General features: G+C 37.7%; 2 protein-coding genes and 3 non-coding genes across 5 annotated transcripts; all 5 read left to right on the top strand.

Moving 5' to 3' along the window:
• Nucleotides 1-2,511: 2,511 nt before the first annotated feature.
• Nucleotides 2,512-7,211, top strand: rpl37 (ribosomal protein L37). The gene is made up of 4 exons (XM_062435066.1): nt 2,512-2,585; nt 3,633-3,768; nt 4,793-4,877; nt 7,100-7,211. The coding sequence occupies exons 1-4, from the start codon at nt 2,583-2,585 to the stop codon at nt 7,167-7,169; spliced, it is 294 nt and encodes a 97-aa protein (XP_062291050.1). The 5' UTR covers nt 2,512-2,582; the 3' UTR covers nt 7,170-7,211.
• LOC133995822 (small nucleolar RNA SNORD72) lies at nt 3,465-3,543 on the top strand. The gene has a single exon (XR_009927177.1). It is a non-coding gene; the product is annotated as a small nucleolar RNA SNORD72 (small nucleolar RNA).
• LOC133995821 (small nucleolar RNA SNORD72) lies at nt 4,214-4,292 on the top strand. The gene has a single exon (XR_009927176.1). It is a non-coding gene; the product is annotated as a small nucleolar RNA SNORD72 (small nucleolar RNA).
• Nucleotides 5,761-5,839, top strand: LOC133995820 (small nucleolar RNA SNORD72). The gene has a single exon (XR_009927175.1). It is a non-coding gene; the product is annotated as a small nucleolar RNA SNORD72 (small nucleolar RNA).
• A 4,842-nt stretch (nt 7,212-12,053) lies between the features above and the next one.
• Nucleotides 12,054-23,836, top strand: LOC133995291 (prostaglandin G/H synthase 1-like). Its single transcript, XM_062434632.1, has 11 exons — nt 12,054-12,084; nt 12,186-12,269; nt 14,519-14,635; nt 15,936-16,076; nt 16,172-16,315; nt 17,221-17,402; nt 18,298-18,381; nt 19,501-19,747; nt 21,309-21,595; nt 22,075-22,222; nt 22,962-23,836. The coding sequence occupies exons 1-11, from the start codon at nt 12,078-12,080 to the stop codon at nt 23,321-23,323; spliced, it is 1,803 nt and encodes a 600-aa protein (XP_062290616.1). The 5' UTR covers nt 12,054-12,077; the 3' UTR covers nt 23,324-23,836.
• The last annotated feature ends 419 nt before the right edge of the window (nt 23,837-24,255 follow it).

Genomic DNA, 24,255 nt, shown 5'->3' with positions numbered 1-24,255 from the left:
TCTATATAAAGCCAAATCACAACAAAAGTCATGTCAAGGCACTTTACTCATAGAGCAGATCTAAACCGTACTCTTTAAGTTTAATTTAAAGAGACCCCACATTCCCATGAGCAAGCACTTGGCGACAGTGGCAAGGAAAAACCGGAAGAAGCCTAACCAGGTTCAAAGTGGGCGGCCATTTGCCTCAACCGGTTGGGGTGGAGAGGAGGAGGGGGTCGGGAGGAGAAAGGATAAGAGAAAGAAGCACATTGAAAAAACAATCAACATTGAAGTTAGTACTCACTCACACTCTAACTCAGATGATCAATGGTTTACTTTGCAAATCTGTTAAGATTTTCCAGATTTTACCGACACACATTGGACACGGACACACATCTCATTTTAGTTGCTTTAAGGAATCTGGTGCAGTGAGGTTTTTTAATGAACATTGCTGTTGACTGCTGAGCATTGTGGATTGTTTGATTGATATTGATGTGGTGCTTTGCTCTTATCTTGGACTGCCTGAATTGTACTGTCTGTATGTTTCCTTGCTGTATGTTGTCTGTTTTTGATTAATAAAGTACTTCTTATCTTATCTGCTGTCATTCTCGTCAAGTCAGAATTTAGGTTGAAAGTCCAATTGAAACACTGATATTCAAATATTTTTAAGGACGTGTACACAGGCCTATATTATAGTTGCAGCAGTTCAATAAAATAAGCCACAACTAAAACACCGGAATCTTTCCTCTTGACAAAAAGGAGCAGCAGTCTTCTATCGCTTCTCTTCTCCTTTCATGTATGTGAACTCCTCATCCTGTCCCTAAAAGGGAGCCCAGAAAGAGACTTAATTCAACTATCCACAAACTATTTGTTCTGTCAATAACCACTGGATGGAACATAAAGTATATGTTCACATTTACCTGCTATAGGAGGCACTGAAGCCCCTAGACTGAACCTGACTTCTTCCCACCAGTGTCTAAAATACCATCAAGTGCAGTTCACCCAGCAGACGCCACATGGCATCAGTGTAACAATTATCACACCTTATATCACATGGCAAAGTTTTATACTCGGGTCACGTGATAACAGTCGTCTCCATGACACTATGACAACTGAGCACACTCTACTGATGATAACAGACAGTTGAAAGCCCTGAATTTAAGATAAATTTGTCACACTTAATTGTTTACCTGCAGCCTTTAAAACCAACAAGTTGTGTTCATATGGTGGAATATCACTTGGTCCACCTGGCTGTGTTAATTGATTTGTTGTAATTAGATTGAATACATACTTCAAATATGTACCATATAAGCAATATAAAGTAATATTTAAAAAATAGCCTATTAAGATAGAGTTTGATACAGAGAAGTGTAAAAGACAAGGTTGTAATGCTTACCAACACCTCACCAATCCAACCTTCAATCTCAGGCTCCATTTTACAGTCATGAAAAAGACCAACAAACTTTAACACATTCAGTTGAGGCAGCAACACATTTCCAAACATTATCAGTGTGACTTCACCATCATTCAAACTACTTCATTCTCAATTTAGTGACCGCTGTGTTACAAATCATCAGTTTAGAGCTGCAATGATTAATGAACTAATTGATTACTTGTCAAATAATCAATCAATTGCCAACTATTTGATATTTGATTAATGAATTGGAGCCATTTTATTTAAATTTACTAATTCTATGGTTCCAGGTTTTAAAATGTGAATATTATGTGGTTTCTATGATATTGAATTGAATATCTTTGAGTTGTTGACTGTAGGTTGGGACATTTGAGGATATCATCTCGGGCTTTGGGAGAGACTGTGAAAGCCATTTTCCACCATTCAGTGACATTTTATGGAGCACACAACTAATCAAGACAATAATCGACCAATTAATGGTAAATGGACTGTACTTTTATAGCGCTTTTCTAGTCTTTTTGACCACTCAAAGCGCTTTTAGACTACATGTCTCATTCACCCATTCACACTCATTCACACACTGATGGCAGGGGCTACCACGCAGGGTGCCAACCTGCTCATCAGGAGAATGAACTTCATTCATACAAATTCACATACCGTTGTAATTTGGGGTTAAGTATCTTGCCCAACACACATCGACATGTGGACTGGAGGAGCTGGGAATTGGACTGCCAATCTTCCAATTGCTGGAAGACCGCTCTACCTCCTTTAAATAATTCTTAGTTGCATTCCTATTACCTTTTTTAAAATATGTTCTCACTGACTTGTTGGCTACATATTTGTACTTTTTTTTTTTATTCTAAAAATGTATAATTCATTTTGAATTAATACTATTTATTCATATTTGTTCTACCCCACAAACAACATAATTATGACACTGGTTTATATTGTTAGCTATAAGCTAACTTTGGTACAGTACATCAAGCAGTAGCATTTATGTTTAACACTGTGCATGGTCCCAATAAAGAAATTACTACTAATTTATGTAATGAATTTTAGGTTTGCCCGTTGCCCAGAGCGCTACAACAATGGGGTCACATTTCAGTGTTACACAGGAAGCACCACGGATGTAATTTGATGCAGCGCATGCTCCTCTTCCGGTCTCTTTTCCCTTAGCCACTGGACGAAAATGGTAAGAAGAAACGCTGCGGAGTGAAATCTCCAAACATCTGTTGAACGATCGGTTCATCTTTCACAAACTGTTGGTTTATCACTGTCGGCTAAACATCGGTACCGTTTGGATGAAGTATTTTTGGTTGATGAGGCTTAATTTTGGTGAACTTATCGCTGTTTGTGGTTCACCCGTCCAGCGTTTATTTCCTCTGCTTTAGCATTGATAACAAAATGTGCTTCATTCATGCGGATAAAACATGATGTGATACAGTTAGATAACGTCAACATTACTCAGGATATCGGTGATTAAACCTGTTAACCGGCTGTTATTTAATATGAGACATTATTCTTCTAATTTAGCTGAAGTGGCTAATTATCTTTAGCTCCTCTTTAGCCGGCTAACCTCTCCATGTTGCACTCCTTCAAGAACATGTCCACACTGTTAAAACTTGAGCACGCTGCTGTTAAAAACTGACACCTATGCATGCCTTTCATTACTGAGGACAGTGTATTAGTGTGTAGCTTTTTAATAAGGTGCATTTAAGTAGGTTTTGTTGAATCCCTCACATCTAACTTAACATAATTTGTTGCACTCAAACTACAGTACCTCCCAAATAAAGAAAAGTCCAAGGAGTTAAATGCGGAATACAACCTACAGATATTAATGATAAAGAAACTCAATGAAAAGGCTTTGAACAGCATTTAGTGGTCGAATTGTAGTGACTGAATCACTTAGAGCAGCAGTTTTATAAGCAGGTAAAACGGCAAAACCTGCAAGAACGTTTATATAAGTAACTAAATACTTGATGCTTGCTTAAGGATTTGTTGGTTATAAAACATTCATATTTCTTCACACTTCATACAGATACAAATCTTAGATATTTTACATGTTCAATGTGTCTTGTCAGTGATGTTTCAAACACAAATGTCTGAACATATGAATTTCTGTGATTCAATTTTCTGTGCTGAGACAAGACTCATCAAAAAGTTAAAACTGAAGGTATGAAGTCTTTGGCTAGTTGTCCCTGACTTTTTTTTTGTCTTCCCCTCTCTGTGACTACTTAAGACGAAGGGGACATCATCTTTCGGTAAACGCCGGAACAAGACGCACACCCTGTGCCGTCGTTGCGGGTCCAAGGCCTACCACCTGCAGAAGTCCACCTGTGGCAAGTGTGGCTACCCCGAGAAGCGCAAGAGAAAGTGTAAGTCATCCAAAACACCATGTCTCGAAACATAACTCATTTTATTATTATACATTGCTTGTAAGTGTGTTGTTAGTCCTAAAAGAGGCTGTTAGATGTGCTTTGGTGCTGTTTGAGTAAGTTTCTCTTGACATAAAGACACATGGATGCTTACAGTGAGTATGTTTGTTACCCCAGTGTGGAGTAACATAACAATGACTTGACACTTGTTCCTGAATACAATGCAGCTCTTTTGACTCAGCTATTTTACAAAAGCAGAGCAGCTACTAATGGTTATTTTCAGTATTGATTTATTTGCAGATTAATAGTAGATTAATAGTTAATATCAGCTAATGGAAAAATGTCCACAATATCCTGGACCCGGTCCAAAAAGACCACATTTACTAACTGGAAGACTCAGAAAAGCTGCAATTTTTCACAGCTGAAAAGTTGGCACCCCAACTGCTGCTTACCAATGATGGTGAAAAATAAATGTCTGAACAAATGAATTCAGTATGATATCAGCCTTTTCTCTGAGGTAAGCATCATAACAGGATCTGTTAAGAGACTGTGGTTTTTAGAGGGGTCCAACGGACTAATGTAAAGTAAAGGCCTGTTTTAAGTACAGTTCATAACGCTTAACAATCAATTAAACTTTATTTTAATAGCACCTTTTGTACAGGTTAATGTACTCAAAGTGCTTTATAGATGCCAATATTAAAATAAAATAATGACCTAATATAAAAATGATAAATGAATTGCAAGGAGAATAAAAAGTTTTAATTAAATAAATAAATAATAGCCATAAAATATTCTAATAAAAAGCCAGGTTGAAAAGGAAAGCAGATAAAACAGTTTTGACATTTTTGCTTGATAAATTACTTTAAACTATTAATTGATGATCACAGAAGTTGTAGATTACATTTTCTGGCTCTCTACCTTGAAGCATGTCACAATATTGATGCTTTTACAACACATTAACATGACAGAATCTGAGAGACAAGGCTGCCCTGATGCTTACAGATGTTTTATGTTTGTTTTGTAGACAACTGGAGCGCTAAGGCCAAGAGGAGGAACACCACTGGTACCGGCCGTCTGAGACACCTGAAGGTCGTCTACAGACGATTCAGGTAAGATTATTAAATGTGTAGAAAGCAGATAAAACTGTTTGTTAGTCTGTATCAGTTTAAAGTTCACAGGCTCTTAGTGGCAAAAAGGGTGAAATTAGTTGTTAGACCGTCACAACTTGAAGAAAGACAGAAGTGTTATTATCTTGATGCTAAGACTTTTAAATTGTATTACATATTTAACTAACAATCACATTGAATTAGTTTGCTTTAAATCAACTAAAACTGTAAACAACACGAGCAGCACTTTCTCAGTAAACCTGAATTATAGTAAACGATCATAAACTAATCAACTTGAAACCACAAGCATCAGTCGTGCCTCTGAGTTGTTAACATATTCCTAGCAGGTAATATAAGCAAGATTCCTGCATTGGTTATACTATCAAATGATGCAAAATTATCATTGGGAGTTTATGGTGTTGACATTGCATCAAGAAAAGTGTTTAGGGGGGGAAATATATAGTGTATCCAAACAAACATAACGTGTTTACAAAAGACCAGAGAAATATTATCCCTGACATGTTGATAGTTGAGCTGAATGTATCAAATGAGACTATAAACAAGAAGCTGTAAACTAAATATTTTTGGTAACACGGCCCGTCAACAGTGCATGCGTTTATCAACTAGGCATATATTCTTACCTGGTCTTACTGTGGGGAACTGAACTGGGTAATTAGACCACAAAAGAGGAACAATACAATTTCTAAAGAGTCTTAAAGCCCCCAACAGTGGCAGGCAGTCAGCTCAAAACTCACTACTACAGGCGCCACCCACACAACTACAACTTGAGTCATCTGCAGGCTCTGTATCACCACGTATAATTGATTTTAAAAGGGATTCTGTTAAACAACATTCAGGCTGTTAGTAACCAGTCTGTGGTCGATGCTGCTTACCAATGATGGTGAAAAATAAATGTCTGAACAAATGAATTCAGTATGATATCAGCCTTTTCTCTGAGGTAAGCATCATAACAGGATCTGTTAGAGACTGGGGTTTTTAGAGGGGTCCAACGGACTAATGTAAAGTAAAGGCCTGTTTTAAGTACAGTTCATAACACTTATCAATCAATTAAACTTTATTTTAATAGCACCTTTTGTACAGGTTAATGTACTCAGTGCTTTATAGATGCCAATATTAAAATAAAATAAAAAGACCTAATATAAAAATGATAAATGAATTGCAAGGAGTATAAAACGTTTTAATTAAATAAATAATAGCCATAAAATATTCTAATAAAAAGCCAGGCTGAAAAGGTGGGAGCTTATGTTTGAAGATGCCTGCACTTGCAGCTGCTTTCCCTATGGCAGGCTGTCATTAAAAGAAAGGCTGCCTTAAACAAAAGTTTGCAGGTTTCATATTATAACTGTTGTCCAATCATGGCTATAGATGGCTAAATAACTGTTTAATATAAGCAGTTAAGATTGGGTGTTGGGGGGCCTGATTTGTATTTTTTTGCTTTTAATGACTTAAAACTTTGTTCAAAGGTGCCTACAAAGTAGCACATGGAAGAACTAGAGTGAGGTTAACAGCCAGGTTAATCTGACCTATGTGACACAATTTGCCTTTTCCACAGCAGATGTGTGGACATGTATGTGTATAGCTTAGGGGCAATAACCCAAATAATTGGATTGCCCACATTTTCATTAGCTGTGGGTGTTTCCCTGCATGCTGGTTCTGTGGCTAACTGGAACATTTCAGGGGAGCTGAACTATGACTAATGACTTAGTAAAACCTGGACTTTTCCTGCTATGACAAGTTGAAATATCTTAAAGGCCCCATTTAGTGAGCCTTCATTCGCATTCAATAACAAAAACAACTGTATTCGTGCATCCTTTTTTGAATTACTCATTTTCTTTTTAGATGACTGTACTCCCTGAGATGCCAGTTTTTGTTTATCTAAAACATCAGCGTCACTTGTGCCAACGCACCTCAGGCATACTGTTTATCCTCCCGTCTAAACAAGTCTGAGAAATAAATGTTTATAATTTTGGATTATCAGCAGCCAGTTAACCAACGGGCCTGTTGCTACTGGCATTAGAATATGAACTAAAAAAAGTAAGGCTTTTAGCACATTTGCAAATATAAGTATGTTTATTAAAAAAACATGACTGGTGACTCTTTGAGGGGGGGGGGGGGTTACATCTACATTAGTCAGACTAATTTAGTTACATGACATATGGATGCATCACCCTCACGTTTGTTTTCCTCCTGTTTTGTTTTTTCAGGAATGGTTTCCGGGAAGGCACCACCCCCAAACCCAGACGCGCTGCAGTGGCCGCCTCCAGCTCATCCTAAAAGACACATTTTTGGTTAAATAAATGTGATGTTAAAACAGGAGTTTCCGTCTTGTCTTGTGATCTTTTGTCTGGTCAGTGATGCCCTTGTTAATAATCATCCAGAAGGATGTGACTGGACACAGCTGACGATTGATTTAATTCCGGACTAAATGTACACACAGTGCTTTTTATTCCCACTCAGTTCATGTCAAAAAATACACAAAACTAAAATAAAAAGTATTTTCAGAAACATGAACTACTGTTTTAATGTTGGAGGCTTTGTAGTGACATCAGTAGGATCTGGGCTGTTTAAGCTACTACATCTCAGTCTGGATTTATCTGGAAAAAACTCATCTTTTATAATGTGGGAACAATCACACTCAGCTGCACCCATGAAACTGTTAAGCATCTGCAAATACTGTGAGAACACTGTTTTTATCACTTACTGTCAAGTCAAGAACCTGCCATTCAAGGAAGAACTTTGAAAGACAATTCAGAATTTTTTTTTAAACAAGATACAAATCTGTACATGACTGATTACATAAAGAGGCCTCTGGTGAAATGAGAAACTTTTATCTGGATGTTTGATCCAAGAAGACCAAACAAAGCCGCACCTTTTTCTACATATTTTGTTTTAATTCATATTCAGATCTGATGCAATATGATTGATTTTAAGCTGACAAAGCAAAAGATACTACACAGAAGCTGTCCTCCTTCGGGTATTGCACCATATAATTAATACAAACATCAGTATAAGTATTTGTAAATTAAAAGTGAATGTTCTTTATATATGTTCTACATATTTTACTCTGCAGTTTGTGATGGTGCCAAAAAGATTTGGAAAGCCAAAATACTCAGATGCAGTGGCAGATATCCGACTGTCTCTTTCACTCATGGGAGATTAATTTAAACCAGGTCATTCATTGAAAGCAAAACTGTAACACCAGTTTATGAAGCTAATTGCCCGTCTACTACAGATGCAGAATGAGGGAAAATGTGTAGGTTAGGCGCCCTGCAGCTTGGGTTGGGTACCAGGTCTGTACTTTTTAGTGGTATCGACCGAACTATATCGGTACTACCAATTATTGGTTAACGTCAAATCAAACTGCCAAATTTCAGTATTCAGACGCATCACTCTTGAGCTGGATGCATACCGTAGTGTCCCTTTCCGGCAGGTTTTGTATTCCGAGCTCATGGGTGCAATTCCGCTGATGGCCAGTGGCGGCGATAGACGAGAAATCTCATGAACATCTTTAAACCTACAAACCATGTGTAACTCAAATAGCACTAAAACTAAAACTACACAGATGCATTGTAGGAAAACAGTGCTAACAACAACAACACATGAATAAATATGTTTAGAAGAAATATGGTTAATAAAGGCTAAATAAACCATGTGAACCTTGTTATATGTTTTATATATTTACTTTGTGTACATATATGTCATATTTACACTATATATTTTTCTTTAATTTTCTTTCTAATAGTTGCACCCTTTATATTTATATCTTTATTCTTTTGTTTTCATTTGTGTGTGTGTTTAAAGTAAGAATTTTGGGACTCTTTGGGTTGATACTTCAGGCATTACAGATTTAGAGTAAAGTAGCAAAATGAAGTAGTCTACCGCTGAGTATCGATACCGAACATTGGGTATTGGTACCGGTACTAGTATCGGTTCAAATGTGAAAGGTACCCAACCCTACCTGCAACATTCACATACATTTCTTGAACTTTCTAGGTTGCAGGTGAGTCGTTTTTACAACACACAGACCCCTTCTGACTTCACTTAGTACAAGTGCATCTAGAAGATAAATAACAAAGCAGCAGCTCCCTATAGCAGAGGAGAACTTTACAAACATCTCCAACAACAAAAGTCTAAATATTTAGCAGGCGCCAAACAATGCTGAAATTTCTCAGATGATGACCGGAGGAGGATCTGTTTACAAAATGAGTCAAAAGCTTGTGGTTTATGGCTGCAGCTGGAGCCTGCCGCAGTGAAGAAAACCAGCAGTCAAGGAGTAGTGGAAATGTTTGCTTTGTGGACAGTCTTAGTGCCCATACTGGAGGAACAACTACACACTGAATTAATGAAAGAGAAGCACAGGATATTTGTGAACAGGTGTATCCAAGATTCTAGCTTCATTTTTTTGAAAAAGAGGATTAATTTATCTATAGGATAGTGATCTTAAACTTGCAAACCTGGCCTGACCTCTGTGAGTAAGGAGTGACGAGAAACGACGCCTCAAGCTCATGTCTGGTTCAAAAACAAGTACTAGCAGGTACAGTAAAGCCTTCGTCATTGAATTGCTTAATTCATTCCTTTCCCTGATTTGTAGCACCTGTCTACACTTTTTTTTATCTATTATTGCAAAAGTATGTCTCAACATACCTCTTGGTGCTGCCGCAGAGTTTCTCCTTATCTGTGCTGCCAACTTTCACATTTTTGTGCTTATCTATTCATTTCCTGCATATTTTATATGGTTGCTATGGATTTTGTGCTAAAAGAGTCATTATCAATAAAAAATTTGGACTGCATGAATATTAATTTTGGCTTGAAGTACATATTTGACGCATTAACTCAAATACTCACATTATGAATATTTTTTAAAGATAAAATGACAATAAAATAATTGTATATGTTTCACTGTTTGCAAGATAGCAGAGCAGAGATCTAAATTTTGTGTGACTTATAGAAAAAAACTTATATAGCATAAATATTAAGAATTGATGGGGAAAAGGCAGCTATGCCATTACATTTTACATAATGTAATATAAATATGATGTGCTTTGCAGCATTTTTGATGTTTTGGATTGTAAGTTGATCAAGTCAATTTGATCAATATTTTGAATCTTCTTAGTCTTGTAGACTTCTTCTCAGCTTCCTAAACTCAAGGGTCAGAGGTGATGTCATCCATTACATCCACACACTCCTGACAGACCTCTACTAAAACCCTGTGACCTTTATAGCTTGGTGCCATTTTCTTCCTATGTAAATGCATTGTTTTTTGTGTGAATAATACACATCAAGCAAACATTAGACAAGCAGAAAGGCTTATATTCCTTAAACAGGCAATGTGCACCAGGAGATACAGACTCTTTAACCACCTTGTTAGTAGCATGATTAGTTAAGGTGGTTTTTCAGTTGAATTGCCTTGAATTGGTAGAATTGAAGGTTGTGGTAGGTCATTTTTAGACCTTAATAGGGGCAACAACTCATAAAATTCAAGATGTACAAAATATAAAAAAATATATATTTATGGAAATGTTTTACTTAGGTGCAAATTAGATAATTAGTAACATCAATTTATTTTTCCACATTTCATTTTCCTACTTCTGCCTGTTCAAGGGTTACACTGTAGTCAGGGGCGGATTGGCAATCTGATCGGAACTGCCTGGTTCAACCAAAAAGTCAGATATAGCGACACTAACAGCCAACAGCAGGGGGCGCTAATACGATAATTTGTTTGCCAAGTGTAAAAAAAAAAGGAGAGTGAATCATTCATTGTGGTAATAATGACAAGCAGGCAAAAGAAAAGTTCTCCAGACTAATGTATCAAAATGTAAAAGAGGTTTTTGACTGCAGTGCAACTTCCAGCAGCAGCAGTAGTAATGTAGTCCTAGATACCGGCCAAAGCCCTGAATCACCCAGCAAAGTGTTGAGGAGCAGGTGGAAGTTGAACCTGATGAACATCCACAGGCTGGTCATGATGAGGGACAGACAGTAGAGGGACTGGTAAGTGGCAGGCGCAGGGACACAAAACAGTAGGCCGGGTGGTGGGCCTATTAGGGAGAAAGTCCAGGGCCCTTTTTTAGTGCCAGTCCGTCCATCCGTGTGTGTGTTATAATGTCTCTAAATAAAACAGCAGTTTATTATTGTGTACAGCTATGCCCAAAAGACACCATAAATTAATTTAAGCTAGATCCAGGACACTTAACACCACTGCAGAAAAAGCTTGAAAATAAAGGAAACCAACTGAATCTTTCACAGTCAAATCTTCAGACTTTCAATGCCTACAACAGAATTCATTAATCATTGTTAGGATATCTATTATATTAATAAGTACATCAGTCTAACCTTGTTTTTCAGGCTTATGAGCCAGGAGCAGTACAAAGGAAGATGTGACTCACTCTTCTATACCACATTTTTTTCATGTAATATTATTGTGTAAGACACATTGTGTTGTATCTTTGCATGAAATGTTATACAGTTTGTTAAAGTTGTGTTATGACTTGTCAAATTACAACAATAGTGATAGAATCATAAGATTGCTACAGGCTTTTACGCAAGAAGCTGTAGTAGTATTTTGTATGAGAAATACACCAAAAGGCTCTAAAAATTCTTATTATTATTATTGTTATTATCATTATTGTTGGTATTTTATTAAGTTTTATTTGTTCAGGAAATGTAATTGAGATTAACAAATGGGTCACATATACACAGGATCACAAAAAGCTGATTCATTCACTTCTCAATCAGAACGATCATTATACACACATATTAAAAATACTTGCTTAAAGTCAGGGAAGAAGACATGGTAGATAAAAGCATGCTGCAGCCAGGCTCTGATTTTATATGAAATGATAAAGAAAGGCAGGATTTATTTTAGTTTTTTAAATGTATGAGAGCATTCAAACACCAACAGCAGTGGGCGATAAAGAACAAAAAACCTGCTTCCTGATGAAGTCACCGTCCCACTTTTTCCCTTACCCTTCTGTCAGCAGGTGAAAGCGCAGTGCAGCGAGGCTGCAGCATTCACTCAGACAGGAGTTAACCAGTCGGACAGCTGGTCCTTCTGCTCTTCCACTCTCACTGTCTGACTAGGAACCGCTCTCCTCCTCCCACCTCTGTGATCCAGCCCAAAATCCAGATTACAGCACTTTTCCTGTAGTTTCATGAGTTGGAACCTCCTGAACTGCAGCTGCTGTGATGAGATGTGAGTAGCTTGCGTCCTTGTTGTTACTTGTGGGGATGGCCTGCTGTGTGTTTTATCTTCCTGTTCCCTAAACTCACATTGATTTCCAACTTCTGTTGAAGCCTCTGTCCTAGGATCAGTTTGTGCTCTTCTCTTGCTGCTGCGGGAGCCTGCATGCCGGGGTGATGAGGTTACCTCAAACACAGGTAGGTGAGAGGTTTAGTTTTGGGTTGGGTTTGAACACAGTGTTGTGCATGTATTGTAACATACTGTATTAATAACATATAGAGGGAGTTTATCCTGCTTTTGTTGGTCAAAGGCAGGAAACACATGTAAAGATATGAATCAGTGCACATGCATGCAGTGTTTTCCTTATCCACTTTAATTTCCTTATCTACTGTAGTTTGATCAAGATTTACTAATTAGGCATTCCTGTTATCCTGATAACAAAAACAGGTCCTGGCAGGTACTCTCCTGGTAAAATAACATGACTTCATCAGCTTGAAGAGGCACTTTGAAACAAAAAAAGAGAAATTTCTGATTATGTCATACCTTATTTTTCTTCCAAAACATGATTATAATAAGGAAAATCTACCATTGGGAGTTATGGATTTTTCAACTTTAATTAACATGATATTATCCTAGGACATTGTATTTAACTTAAGGTGAAACACTGAAGTCAGTGTATTTCTCTTCTTGTTTCAGTTAAATGAGTCCTTAAAACAACAAAATGTCAACACTCAGCACTGAGAGATGTGTGAAAGTGGATACATGTATTTCTTGCAGCAAAGCCCCCTCAAAACAGACATTTCCTGCCAGACCTGTAGCTATGATATGTAGCCTGACCTGTGCAGCAACATGCCCCCTCACTCCCCTTATATATACAATATCCATCCTGCCAACAGCCTCACTGCCTCATTCTTTCCATCTGATCTCCGCTTACAACTCATATTATTTCTGAATGAGAGCTTGTGTCATCTCATGAATGAGATTTTATATAATTAATGTGTAGTACGTTTGTCCCTCTTGTGGTTCCTATTTGATTCTTATTACTACGTCATTTTACTGTTTTCCATTCATGAAATCTATTGTCATTGGTTTTAAAAGGTGAGGCTCTCTCACATGTCGTGTGAGATTTGAACTTGTTCTCACCCATTAAAATAGATAGTATCTATGTTCAACACATAGCACAACAGCAGATGAGTTGCTGCTCTGTTAAATGTTTTGCTTGAAAATGGAGAACGATGGGGGCCTGTGTGGGCAGGGAGAGGCACGTTTTTACATGCGTGAATTCTCTCCAGTAATTCTTTTTATTAGAGGTGCTTTCCCTTTACTGAGAAGTCTCTGTTTATCACAAGTTTTACATTGTATGCATATCTGTGACACTACGCCCTAAAATGTTATACAATATTTTGAAGTGGAAGTTATCCATGCATAAATCACCTAGAGATGGATCAAGGAATGTCTCATATAAACACTCTTATCTACCATTCAAGAGGATTTCATTTATAAACTTGCACGTATGAGCTCAGCTTCATTTGTCGTGTCTTGACAATACCCCTGTTGGACTTCCCTCCCCCCCACCTCTCTGTTTCTGCGTGTGAGAACAAAGATCTTTTTATGTGGGTCACTTGATTGGGTCCCCCCCCCACACACACATTAACCCTAACCCATGACAGAGGTATATTATATATTACTGTGTATTTTCTATCTTTCTCCCTTTTATGAGTTTGAAATGGTTTTAAATACAGAATCCACTTTAAAGAGTTACTGATTCCTAAAACAAACCATAAAAGTTAGTAATTCCTATTAATAACTCCTTCAGAATGTTCCTGGAAAAAGCTATGTAGTTTTGCACTTATTCAATGTAAAATACTCAATGTGTCCAATTAAATGCTAAGCTTGTTTGTGTACACATGATGAATAAAACACTCTTCATGTGTTTAAATAGAGCAGGTCTTTCAAGCTAATTTCTCTGGAAATCAACAACTGCTTATAAAATCAACAAAGCGTAATAACTAAAACCTAGAATTATTACCAATTGACATATTTATTTCATGAAAAGTATTTTTTTAAAGAAATTAGTAGGAAATGATGAGCCAATTATGAACCTTTATGTATAACAAATGGCTTTAGATTATAAAAAAATAAATAATCAGAAAATCATATCTCCAGAGTTCCAGGAAAAGCAAGATCTCCACTTGGTGCAGAAATGATCTCATTTTATTGGCACGTGTTAAAAAAACTGAGACCGTGAGACATCACATCTGGCTAAAAGACAGAATTATTTGGCAGCATGGAAATAACGACGTAGTTTTCATTTGGGATCTAGATCCTTGTGCAGGAAGCGAGGGATGCTGACAAATTGTATAACAGTATATATGATCAGCATATATGATCCACCTGCCTGAGTTTAAGTAAGCATTTCTCATGGTCTCATTCTTGTTTTCCACAGTGAACCCATGCTGTTACATCCCCTGTCAGCACTGGGGAGCGTGTGTGAGGTATGGTGAGGACAAGTATGAGTGTGACTGCACTTATAGCGGCTACTACGGAGAAAACTGCACCATCCGTGAGTCTCATTATAACCAGTTCTCATATCCTCTTATTTTATTGTATGTTGAAGGAATTTGAAAGATTCTGGTATGTTATTCTTCCCTGTATTACACCGGAAAGGATTAGATGGTATAGTGGGGCAAGACTGTGTCTCATCTTGTTTTAAAATGAAGAAACTGAGCAGATTAAACATGGCTCAGAGTTCGGACTTCTTGTCTAGACCCAAATATTTGGAGGAATTGGAATAACATGAGATAACTGCCAGGAAGAACTCATCTGGATCAGAGCTGCTCCTGCTGATCTCCTCACCAAGGCATCCAGTAACTCTGCTGGTCAGCCTCTCATTAACAAGGATCCCTCACACAGTGCGATCCTTAATCAGATGTGAAGTAATTGACTCACAGTTATGCAGTTACATCACATTAATTGCTGTGATTGTGCAGAGAAAGAAAGGACTGTGGTGGGAGAGAGGGAAGGAAAAGGGCCAGGAAAGTCAAACAGGAAAAATGGAAACTGGAATTAAGTGATAACATTCACAGGGTGATAACTTTCACCTCTTAGATAGCTAAGCTAAGATGGTGAACAGCCCTAACATTATATCGAAACATCAGCATGTTAGCATTGTCACTGTGAGCATGTTAACATGTTGACGTTGGCATTTAGCTCAAAGCACCGATGTCTGCAAAGCTTTACAGAGCTATTAGCATAGATGTAAACCCTTGTTCCCAATATGAAGGCTTTAAAAAATAATTGTAACGAAATGTTTTATATAGCACTTATTATAATCAAAGAGCACTTTACAAAAAGTACAAATTTGGGAAAAATTATATTGGAGAAAATGATGAACCCCTTTTTTAGTATACTGAAAACTCAACAGTCAAATGTAAATTCAAAGGGTCAAAAAATACAAGAATTAGGAGCAGGGTGGGGATTCAGAGGTCTGGAAATGGGCCATAAAACCTCCAGGAATAAAGTTGCCAGAAAAAAGTACAGAGGATATTATCTCAGTGAGCTTAATGGGCAACAGACTTCAGGCAGCTTGAGGCTACAAAGCACTAAGTAAAAGGTATCCTGGTGAACCAGTAACAGACATACTGGATACCTGTGTCATGTTACACTCTGCTATGTTTATCCTAACGTCTTCGGTCACCTCTCCACTTAAATTAAGAAAAGTACGAAATAACACAATGCAGAAACTGAGGAATGACAATGAGGATATAATGATTTTGTTATTTTGAATGAATTCCCAAGTTAAATTCCCAGCTGCCATGTTTTCCAGTAATAACAACATGTGTTCATGTGTTCTCCCACCACAGCTGAGTTTTGGACCAGGGTGCGTCAGTTCTTGAAGCCCAGCCCGGATGTGGTGCATTACATTCTCACACATTTCCGCTGGCTCTGGGACATCATCAACTACACTTTCCTACGAGACGTTCTGATGCGACTGGTTCTAACAGGTCCAAAGTCAACAAATCACTCAAAAAACTAATTCAAAACTGTCCCATATTCAGTGTATCACATTACCTTTTTATCCCTTTTTTTGTATGAGCAGTGAGGTCCAACTTAATACCCAGCCCTCCAACTTACAACTCAAAATATAGCTACCTCAGCTGGGAGTCCTACTACAATCTGAGTTACTACACTCGGCTTCTGCCCCCAGTGCCACCGGACTGCCCTACACCTCTAGGGGTCAGAGGTTAGCAACTCTTTTATATTTAAGTTAAAATACAGAGCTCAAAGTACAGAAACTTGTCCAGGCTGGATTTGTAAACTTATATTTAATCTTTGATCAGATTGTTCTTGATTTGAATCAAAATGTTGCCAGTTTTAGACATTTTTATTCACTCAAGGATCTTGTACAGCTGATTGTGCAACATTTAAGAACTGTGGCTTCTTTTTGTTTAACGAAAATTGAGCGAAACTGGTTTTGTACAACTCAAAGATAAAAGTGTTATTATGGTATCAGTGCCATACAAAACTTAAACTTACATTTTCCAAATAATACTGTGTTTGAACTATTTATAATACTAATTTAGTTTGTTTTCATATTATGTAGTATATTGCTGGATTATTTTTACTTGTGCATTCAAATGTAATTAGCATTTTAATGCTGTACCCTAAACACATTTTGACTACTTTGTGTATAACTGGGCAGTTTAATGTATAACAATATGTAGTATTTTATATATAAACTGATTTTATGTTTTATATGAAAATCTTAATCAGAAAAGAGCTGTCAGATAATATAGCTGAGTAAGAGTACAATATGTTCTACAATGTTGAGTAAAAGTATAAAGAAGCATAAAATGGAGGCAGCTTAAGGTTACTAATTAGCTCTTCACCACTGATAGTTTTGATCTGAGTAACAAAAGTGTGACAGTATCAATAACATTCAATGCAGAACTCAGTTTTGTTCCGGTTGAAGCTTTCACCATTGCAACATGCATGCAGATGTTTGTCCTTGGATGGTTCAGGAGTGCATTGTGACGTGTTAACTGTATCATGTTTGCACAGACGTACTGTGTCAGTATTATGACTAGAGGTGTGATGTGTCTGTGTTTTGCCCTGTGCTGCGTGTGATGCTGTGGTATTTCTGTTCAGGCAAGGCTGGGCTGCCTGACCCTGAGCTGCTGGTTGAGAGGCTGCTGAAGAGAAGGACCTTCAGACCTGACCCCCAGGGCACCAACCTCATGTTCGCCTTCTTTGCACAACACTTCACCCACCAGTTCTTTAAGACCTACAATCGCATGGGTGTGGGCTTCACGAAGGCTCTAGCGCATGGGGTTAGTTCATTACAGATTTTTTCCAGTTGATAATAATGATTAATTTACTTGTGTTTCACTTTGATTAATACACTTACAACGTGTCTATCATTAAAAAAGAAACAGAACTGCTAAAAACAAAACAGAACTTTCTGTTTTAGTAGGAAAAATGTAAAAGGTGTAAAACAGTCAGTCCTCTTAAGACCTAACCAAGTTTGTAGGCTATGTAGGAGAGCAGAGGTGATCAGTACCAGACCAGTACTATAAAACCTGATTGAAAACTACTTTAAATTTGTTCTTTCAATAAATTATTTGGTGTTGAGGTCCGTTTCTTTAAAACCTTTAATGAAAACAATAATTTTGAAATTGGTCAATCGTTGCTTAAAAAAAGAAGATCCAGATTTGGTTTCTTAAGTAGTGCTTCCATAATGGCATTTTTAAAAGAGCTTGGACTGGAGTTCCCTTTTTAAAGATTTATTTGGGACAATATCTGACATATAGGTGGATATAGATGTAGGATTTCATTTGAATGACCAATTTCTCTAAAGCTGAAATATTGATTGTTTGATTGTTTGAATACTGATTAAGGGATGGAGGACATCACTAAAAATGGGTTAAACTGCGAGGCTTGGGTGAAATCTGAGATTTTATGCTCTCTAATTTACTAGTAAAATAGACAGCATATTTATCAGTCCAGTTACTACATTTAAGTTTCTATAGTATGTGGTCAAGGATAGAGAGAGTGGTTATTGAATGAGATTAATAATTAATCTGGATATTGTTGGAGCAAGTAGAAAACCCCACATATATATATATCTGCAATTACACTGTCAATCACCAATATTTAGCCAGGCCTTTATCTATTTGCTCTCTTTCTCACATATGACTTTTTTGTCTTGCCTTGCGACACATACAGGTCGATGCAGGCCACATTTATGGAGACAACTTGGAACGTCAGCTCCTGCTCAGGCTTCACAAAGATGGGAAACTTAAGTATCAGGTGAAGAAATACATCAATACTGTCAATTGAGAAATCATGTGAACAAAGACTTCTTTCATTTTCCTGCAACCCCTTATTATCAGGCTGCCCCAACAAGTCTCTAACCAGCTGGCCCAGAATGCAGCTGCACATGTACTGACAAAAACTAGAAAAGGAGAGATCTCCCATTTTAGATACTCTGCAATAACTCTGTAAAATTCAGATTACCATTTAAAATCCTTCTCCTCACCTACAAAATCCTTAATGGTCAGACAGCATAATATCTTAAAGAGCTCATAGTACCCTATTACCCCACTAGAATACTGTGCTCCCAGACTACAGGCTTACTTGTGATTCGTAGAGTCTCCAAAAGCAGAACAGGAGGCAGAGCCTTCAGCTATCAGGCTCATCTCCTGTGGTGCCATCGTCCAGTTTGAGACAGACATGCTCTCTACACTCTGTTTGGATAAAGCATATAGTTTACAGGTCCGGCCCAGGCTTGCCTTGTCCTTGACTGCCAGGAGACTTTCCACGGTGCACTGAGCTCCTCTCTCCTCCTTTCCATTTCCATCTGTACGCATTCATGCCCCATTAACACGTGTTACTAACTTGACATCTTCCCGGAGTTTTGTGCATTCTTGTCTCACAGGAGACCTTGCAGACTGCCTTCTGTCCCCTTGGTCCAGCTTGACGCCCACTCCTACTACTATTCCTACTAGTCATATTTCTTTTGTTACAATTGTTGTTATTGTTTTAAATATTATTGCTTTGCTTTCTCTGTGTCCTTCTTTCTATCATTCCTCCCCCTCCTTATTTCTCTCTCAACCCATCTGGTCAAGGCAGATGGCCGCCCACGTAGAACCCGGTTCAGCTTGAGGTTTCTTCCCGTTAAAGGGGAGTTTTTTTCCTTGCTGCTGTCGCTAAGTGCTGCTCATGGAGGAGTACGGTCTAGATCTCCTCCATGTGAAAAGATACAAAAGAAATAACTTCTACTGTTATTTGGCACTGTATAAATAACTTGACTCAACATATTGACGGGAACAAAAAGGAAACCTGCAGCCTTCCTTCTTTTATCTTATAATTTGAAATAGGTTGAAAAAGTTGTACTGTATAATCATTAATTATTGTCTTTCCCATCAGGTAATTGATGGAGAGATGTACCCTCCCTCTGTAGCTGATGCACCGGTTAAGATGAGCTACCCCCCTGGGATCCCTCCAGAGAATCAAATGGCTATTGGTCAGGAAGTTTTCGGACTTCTCCCTGGTTTGGGAATGTTTGCTACGCTGTGGCTGAGGGAGCATAACCGAGTCTGTGACATCCTGAAAGCAGAACATCCTACCTGGGATGATGAGCAGCTTTTCCAGACCACCCGCCTCATTATCATTGGTGAGTAGGACACACTTTTGAATGAGTATATTTTGGATAATTTGCTTGCAATCCATTGCAAGATAGAAGTCGATAGTTCTGGGTCAGTTTCTCCAACTTCCAATCTAAGTGCATCCCAGTGCATCTACTTTGGAAAACATGGACGGGTGCAGCAATCTAACACGTAGAGGGCCATTTACGTGAAGGGTTTGATTCCAATCTGACACTAAAGTGGCTGATTTAACAAATAAGCGCACTCTAAAAGAAATAGGAGATGTAGCCTAGGGGTAGACCGCTCGCAAAGACTTCTATCAAGCACAAATCAACTGAATGGAAATGGCAACTAAGTTGTTACAGCACGCTTCACAATACAAATACTATATAAAATAAAAACTGAAAAGATAATTCTGCCTACTGTTCACTGTGTATGCTAGCATATTTCTGTGATGTTAAGTGTGTTTCTGTCTGTTAATTCAGACTAGATTGATCTTGCCCAAGTTTCTGACTTCAATGGTTGTTCCATTGCATTGTTCCATATCGGAGATAATTATTTTCCAAGTTATGAGTACAGTGGATTGCAGCTTTATTCTTTCTTGCCGAGAGTTAAAAGGTTTAGCTTAGCATAAAGACTGGAAACTAGAGAAAATAGCTAGTGTGACTCTATCCAAAGGTGCCTATGAGCACATCTAAAGCTCACTAATAAAATGTATATCTTGTGTGTACGAAAGCTGACATTTAAAAAAACAAAAGGAAAAAAAAACCTGGTTATACAGGGGATTTGTGCTGGATTAAATTTTGGACGGGCGCAGTAACTGTCTGGAGTCTGCACTGGTTGGGTTAGGGTTAGACCAAGAAAGTAAATAAGCATATTTTCCAAAATGTCAAATGTCTTTTTAATTTTTTTTCTTTTTTTTTTTAATTTGTTGTTAGGGTCGAATTTAAAGGGGTTAAAATTTGAAAATAAACATGAATAACTTGTACACATTCATTTTTGTGGACCCAGCATAACATTTCTGAGAGAATATATTAGAGGATTAAAGCAAAAATGTCTAAGTAGTGTAACCATAAAAGCTTTGTACAACATAATTAAACTTGCTTAAAAATGCTAAATTCTCAATAAAACACCATATCAACTAGTTTAGCATGATCTTAGATTGTAACTTTGTTATATTAATTAAAGGTAATAAAATACAGTTGTTCTAAACATTAAATTTAATCTGGGGAATCATATAAATCAGTAACCATTTACGTTTTCTTTTAAATGAAGTAACTATTTGTATAAGTACACTTAAATACACTGTAGGTGGATAAAATATATAATATTTATCATTCTTATTTGGTTACACCATTTGACATTTTCAGGAGCATTCAGACTTACTTTTGGTAAAAATTGTGCAAATGTCTTTTTAAATGACATAAAACCAACAAAAATACAAAATGTACATTTTAACAAACCTAATGCTGCTTTTAAAACTATTTTAAAGATATTTTTGAGTTGCTCATCTTGCCTACCCTTATTTGTCACTGACCCATAAATGTACTGTAGGTATTTATATCTTGTGTCTCTGTCTGTTTCTCTCAGGTGAGACAATACGAATAGTAATTGAGGAGTATGTGCAGCACCTCAGTGGATACTTGTTAAAGCTGAAGTTTGATCCTACACTGCTGTTCAACTCCCAGTTCCAGTATGGGAACCGTATCGCTCTTGAGTTCAGCCAGCTCTACCACTGGCACCCCTTGATGCCTGACAGCTTCCTTATTAACGGAGATGAAGTGTCTTACACACAGTTCCTCTTCAACACTTCTGTTCTCACACACTACGGCGTGGACAAGTTGGTGGATGCCTTCTCTCGACAAACTGCCGGCCAGGTAACAAACCTCAGACAATATATCATAATGAATATGCAAAGAGAAATAAATTCAGCTTAAGTTGTCAGTTATCACTATCTCTTAGTGATAACTACAGTATTGCTACATTCAAACATCCATGTAATGTGTTTTTTGGCATTAACACTTACTCTTCCTGTTTTGCTGGGTTTGTATCCTGTCAGTGCTTGGCATGATTAAACGTTGATAAATTAGGGGCACTTGGCTCACAGTCTAACTACATTCTTTGGGTGTTCTTGTTTGATTAAGGTTGTTGTGGGTTGCCTTAGCTACAAAATGTGTTATACACTAACCAGAAACAGAATATTAATCTTAATTTTTGCCTATTTAGGTACTGGCTGTTAATTACAGTCTTCACGGAGATCATTACATTTCCTAGTCCACAGACTTGACACTTAAACTGTAAGCACAGCTAAACATATAAATATCAGATACTTAATTCTCAAACTTTTATCTTACAGATAGGTGGAGGCCATAACATCAATGCTGTGGTGACCAAAGTAGCTGTGGGGACCATAAAGGAGTCGCGGCAGCTCCGGATGCAGTCCTTCAACGAGTACAGGAAACGCTTTAACCTTAAGCCGTACACATCGTTCAGACAATTCACTGGTAAGAAAAAAATACTTGTAGCTGTGTACAGACCACACAACATGAAGTGAAGCTTTCAAAGCACATGATTTACGACTTTTACGAGCCCATGAGAGCAGCTAAACATACATTCCTGGAAATAAATGACATCTTCTGTGTTTGTAGGCGTTTTGTTTAAAGATTACTCTCCATTACTATCCTCTGAGTGGTATCAAATCCTTCAGTTGATGATGTAATCTGCCAAATGATTAGCAGGACTATCATTTGACGATCATTTGGCTGTGTCAGAGAGGTGATGTCAACCTCCTGGTGGCGGTAGAGGTGATGTCAGAAGATCACCAAAGTCATCAGGATTCATCTTCTTCAATTTTGTGCTATTCCATCCAGTAGATGTTAAGATATTTTGCTAATGTAGATGTTAACATTTTTACCTGCTGGTAGTACAAGAGGAAAAGTCAGGGAATCACTATAGTCATTATGATTCATCCTCTGGGGACCATGAATGTTTGTAGAAAATTTCATGGCAATCCGTCGAGTAGTTGTTGAAATATTTGAGCTTTCCATCCTCAGTGCTTTGCTGCTTGCATGGCTAAAACATATTCGTGGAGACATTTGTTTTGGTGTACATTACTGCAGAACACTGAGGCTCGGCTCTCAGCTCAGGCCCAGCTATGGCTACTGAGTAAATGAATATATTTTTGATGCAATTCATTGTAGATATTTTTATTAACTGAGCAATGCTCATTGTTACCTTTTGCAGATAACGAGGAGATAGCCCGTGAGCTTGAAGAGTTATATGGTGACATAGAAGCTCTTGAATTTTATCCCGGCATGATGTTGGAGAGAACAAGATTGGGGGCCATATTTGGGGAGAGCATGGTGGAGATGGGCGCCCCATTCTCCCTTAAAGGCCTTCTGGGAAACCCTATATGTTCTCCAGAGTACTGGAAGCCCAGCACCTTTGGAGGCAAAGTTGGCTTTGACATAGTCAACTCTGCCACGCTGAAGAAGCTGGTGTGTCTGAACACCAGGACGTGTCCGAATGTGGCATTTAGAGTACCAGCAGAGGAGCAGTCACCAAGAGGGAAAGACGCTAGTAAAGAAAGGACTGATGAGCTATGACCCTTTCCAGACACAAGAAGGTTTTGGTTTGAGATCCCTATATGAAGGTCAAAGAGGCTGCTGCTAAAAGACAAGAGTTAAAGACCTGTGTGAACATACAGTAAATGCACTGGACCAAGGACCCAGAGCTCAGTGTGACATCAAACTTGCCTCTTCCTTTCATTGCACTGTCTGCATCACACTTGCACAAAGACATCAGTGAGGAAACAAACGTGATGTTTTTGATTTGCTTGCTTTGTGTCTGATGAATGAAATACCTTCAAAATACATGTTCACACTGTAAGATATTAACTGTCTATAACTTTCTTTCAGAAGAAATTATTAAAATCAAACTATAGACAAGACAGATTGTTGTACTTTAGTTAAAATTGACAGATTAAAGTCTTAATTTTGACTATCCATTGTTCTGTACCTCTCATAAGTCTCCATTTCTATCACCACGGCCAGTGTATATTTTGGCAAGAGACTGAATACACATGGTAACAGAAGACTGACCCGATAGCAGGGTCTAAGTCTTTTGCACAGGATGCACAGCAAGCTTAAAAATCACATAAATATTGAAAAAATCTTTAATCTGTTTTAAAACAACAGGATTTCCTCGCTGTAATCAGTCCTCCTAATCATACTGTCTATGAAAAGACCCCCATTCAAATATGCTTTCAGTGTAAGTGATGAGGGACAATAAACTGAAGTTAGCAAGTAAAATCAAGTTGATATCTTTCAACATTCCAGTCTTTTTGGTGCCGAAGTCATTTTTTTCAATAGGAAAATCCTGTCGGAGGAAACACAAAGAGGACATTTTATGCTAAATTGACTGTAAATTTGGCTGATATCCACTTTATATGTCTAACTCAGACTACTTAACCCTCATATAAGCTTCAGATTAGATTTTGCATTATCATTATGGGAGAAAAAATATTTCAATATGCATT

The sequence above is a fragment of the Scomber scombrus genome, chromosome 15, assembly GCF_963691925.1.
Source record: "Scomber scombrus chromosome 15, fScoSco1.1, whole genome shotgun sequence".
NCBI classification, from domain to species: Eukaryota; Metazoa; Chordata; class Actinopteri; order Scombriformes; family Scombridae; genus Scomber; species Scomber scombrus.
This window is presented reverse-complemented; position numbering and strand designations above follow the sequence as displayed.

Bases quoted from the DNA above. Each gene is read 5' to 3' on its own strand.
- rpl37 (XM_062435066.1), top strand. The intron at 3,769-4,792 runs GTAAGTCATCCA...TTTGTTTTGTAG, and splicing joins CGAGAAGCGCAAGAGAAAGT to ACAACTGGAGCGCTAAGGCC. The intron at 4,878-7,099 runs GTAAGATTATTA...TTGTTTTTTCAG, and splicing joins GTCGTCTACAGACGATTCAG to GAATGGTTTCCGGGAAGGCA.
- LOC133995291 (XM_062434632.1), top strand. The intron at 12,270-14,518 runs GTAGGTGAGAGG...TGTTTTCCACAG, and splicing joins TGAGGTTACCTCAAACACAG to TGAACCCATGCTGTTACATC. The intron at 18,382-19,500 runs GTGAAGAAATAC...CTTTCCCATCAG, and splicing joins ATGGGAAACTTAAGTATCAG to GTAATTGATGGAGAGATGTA.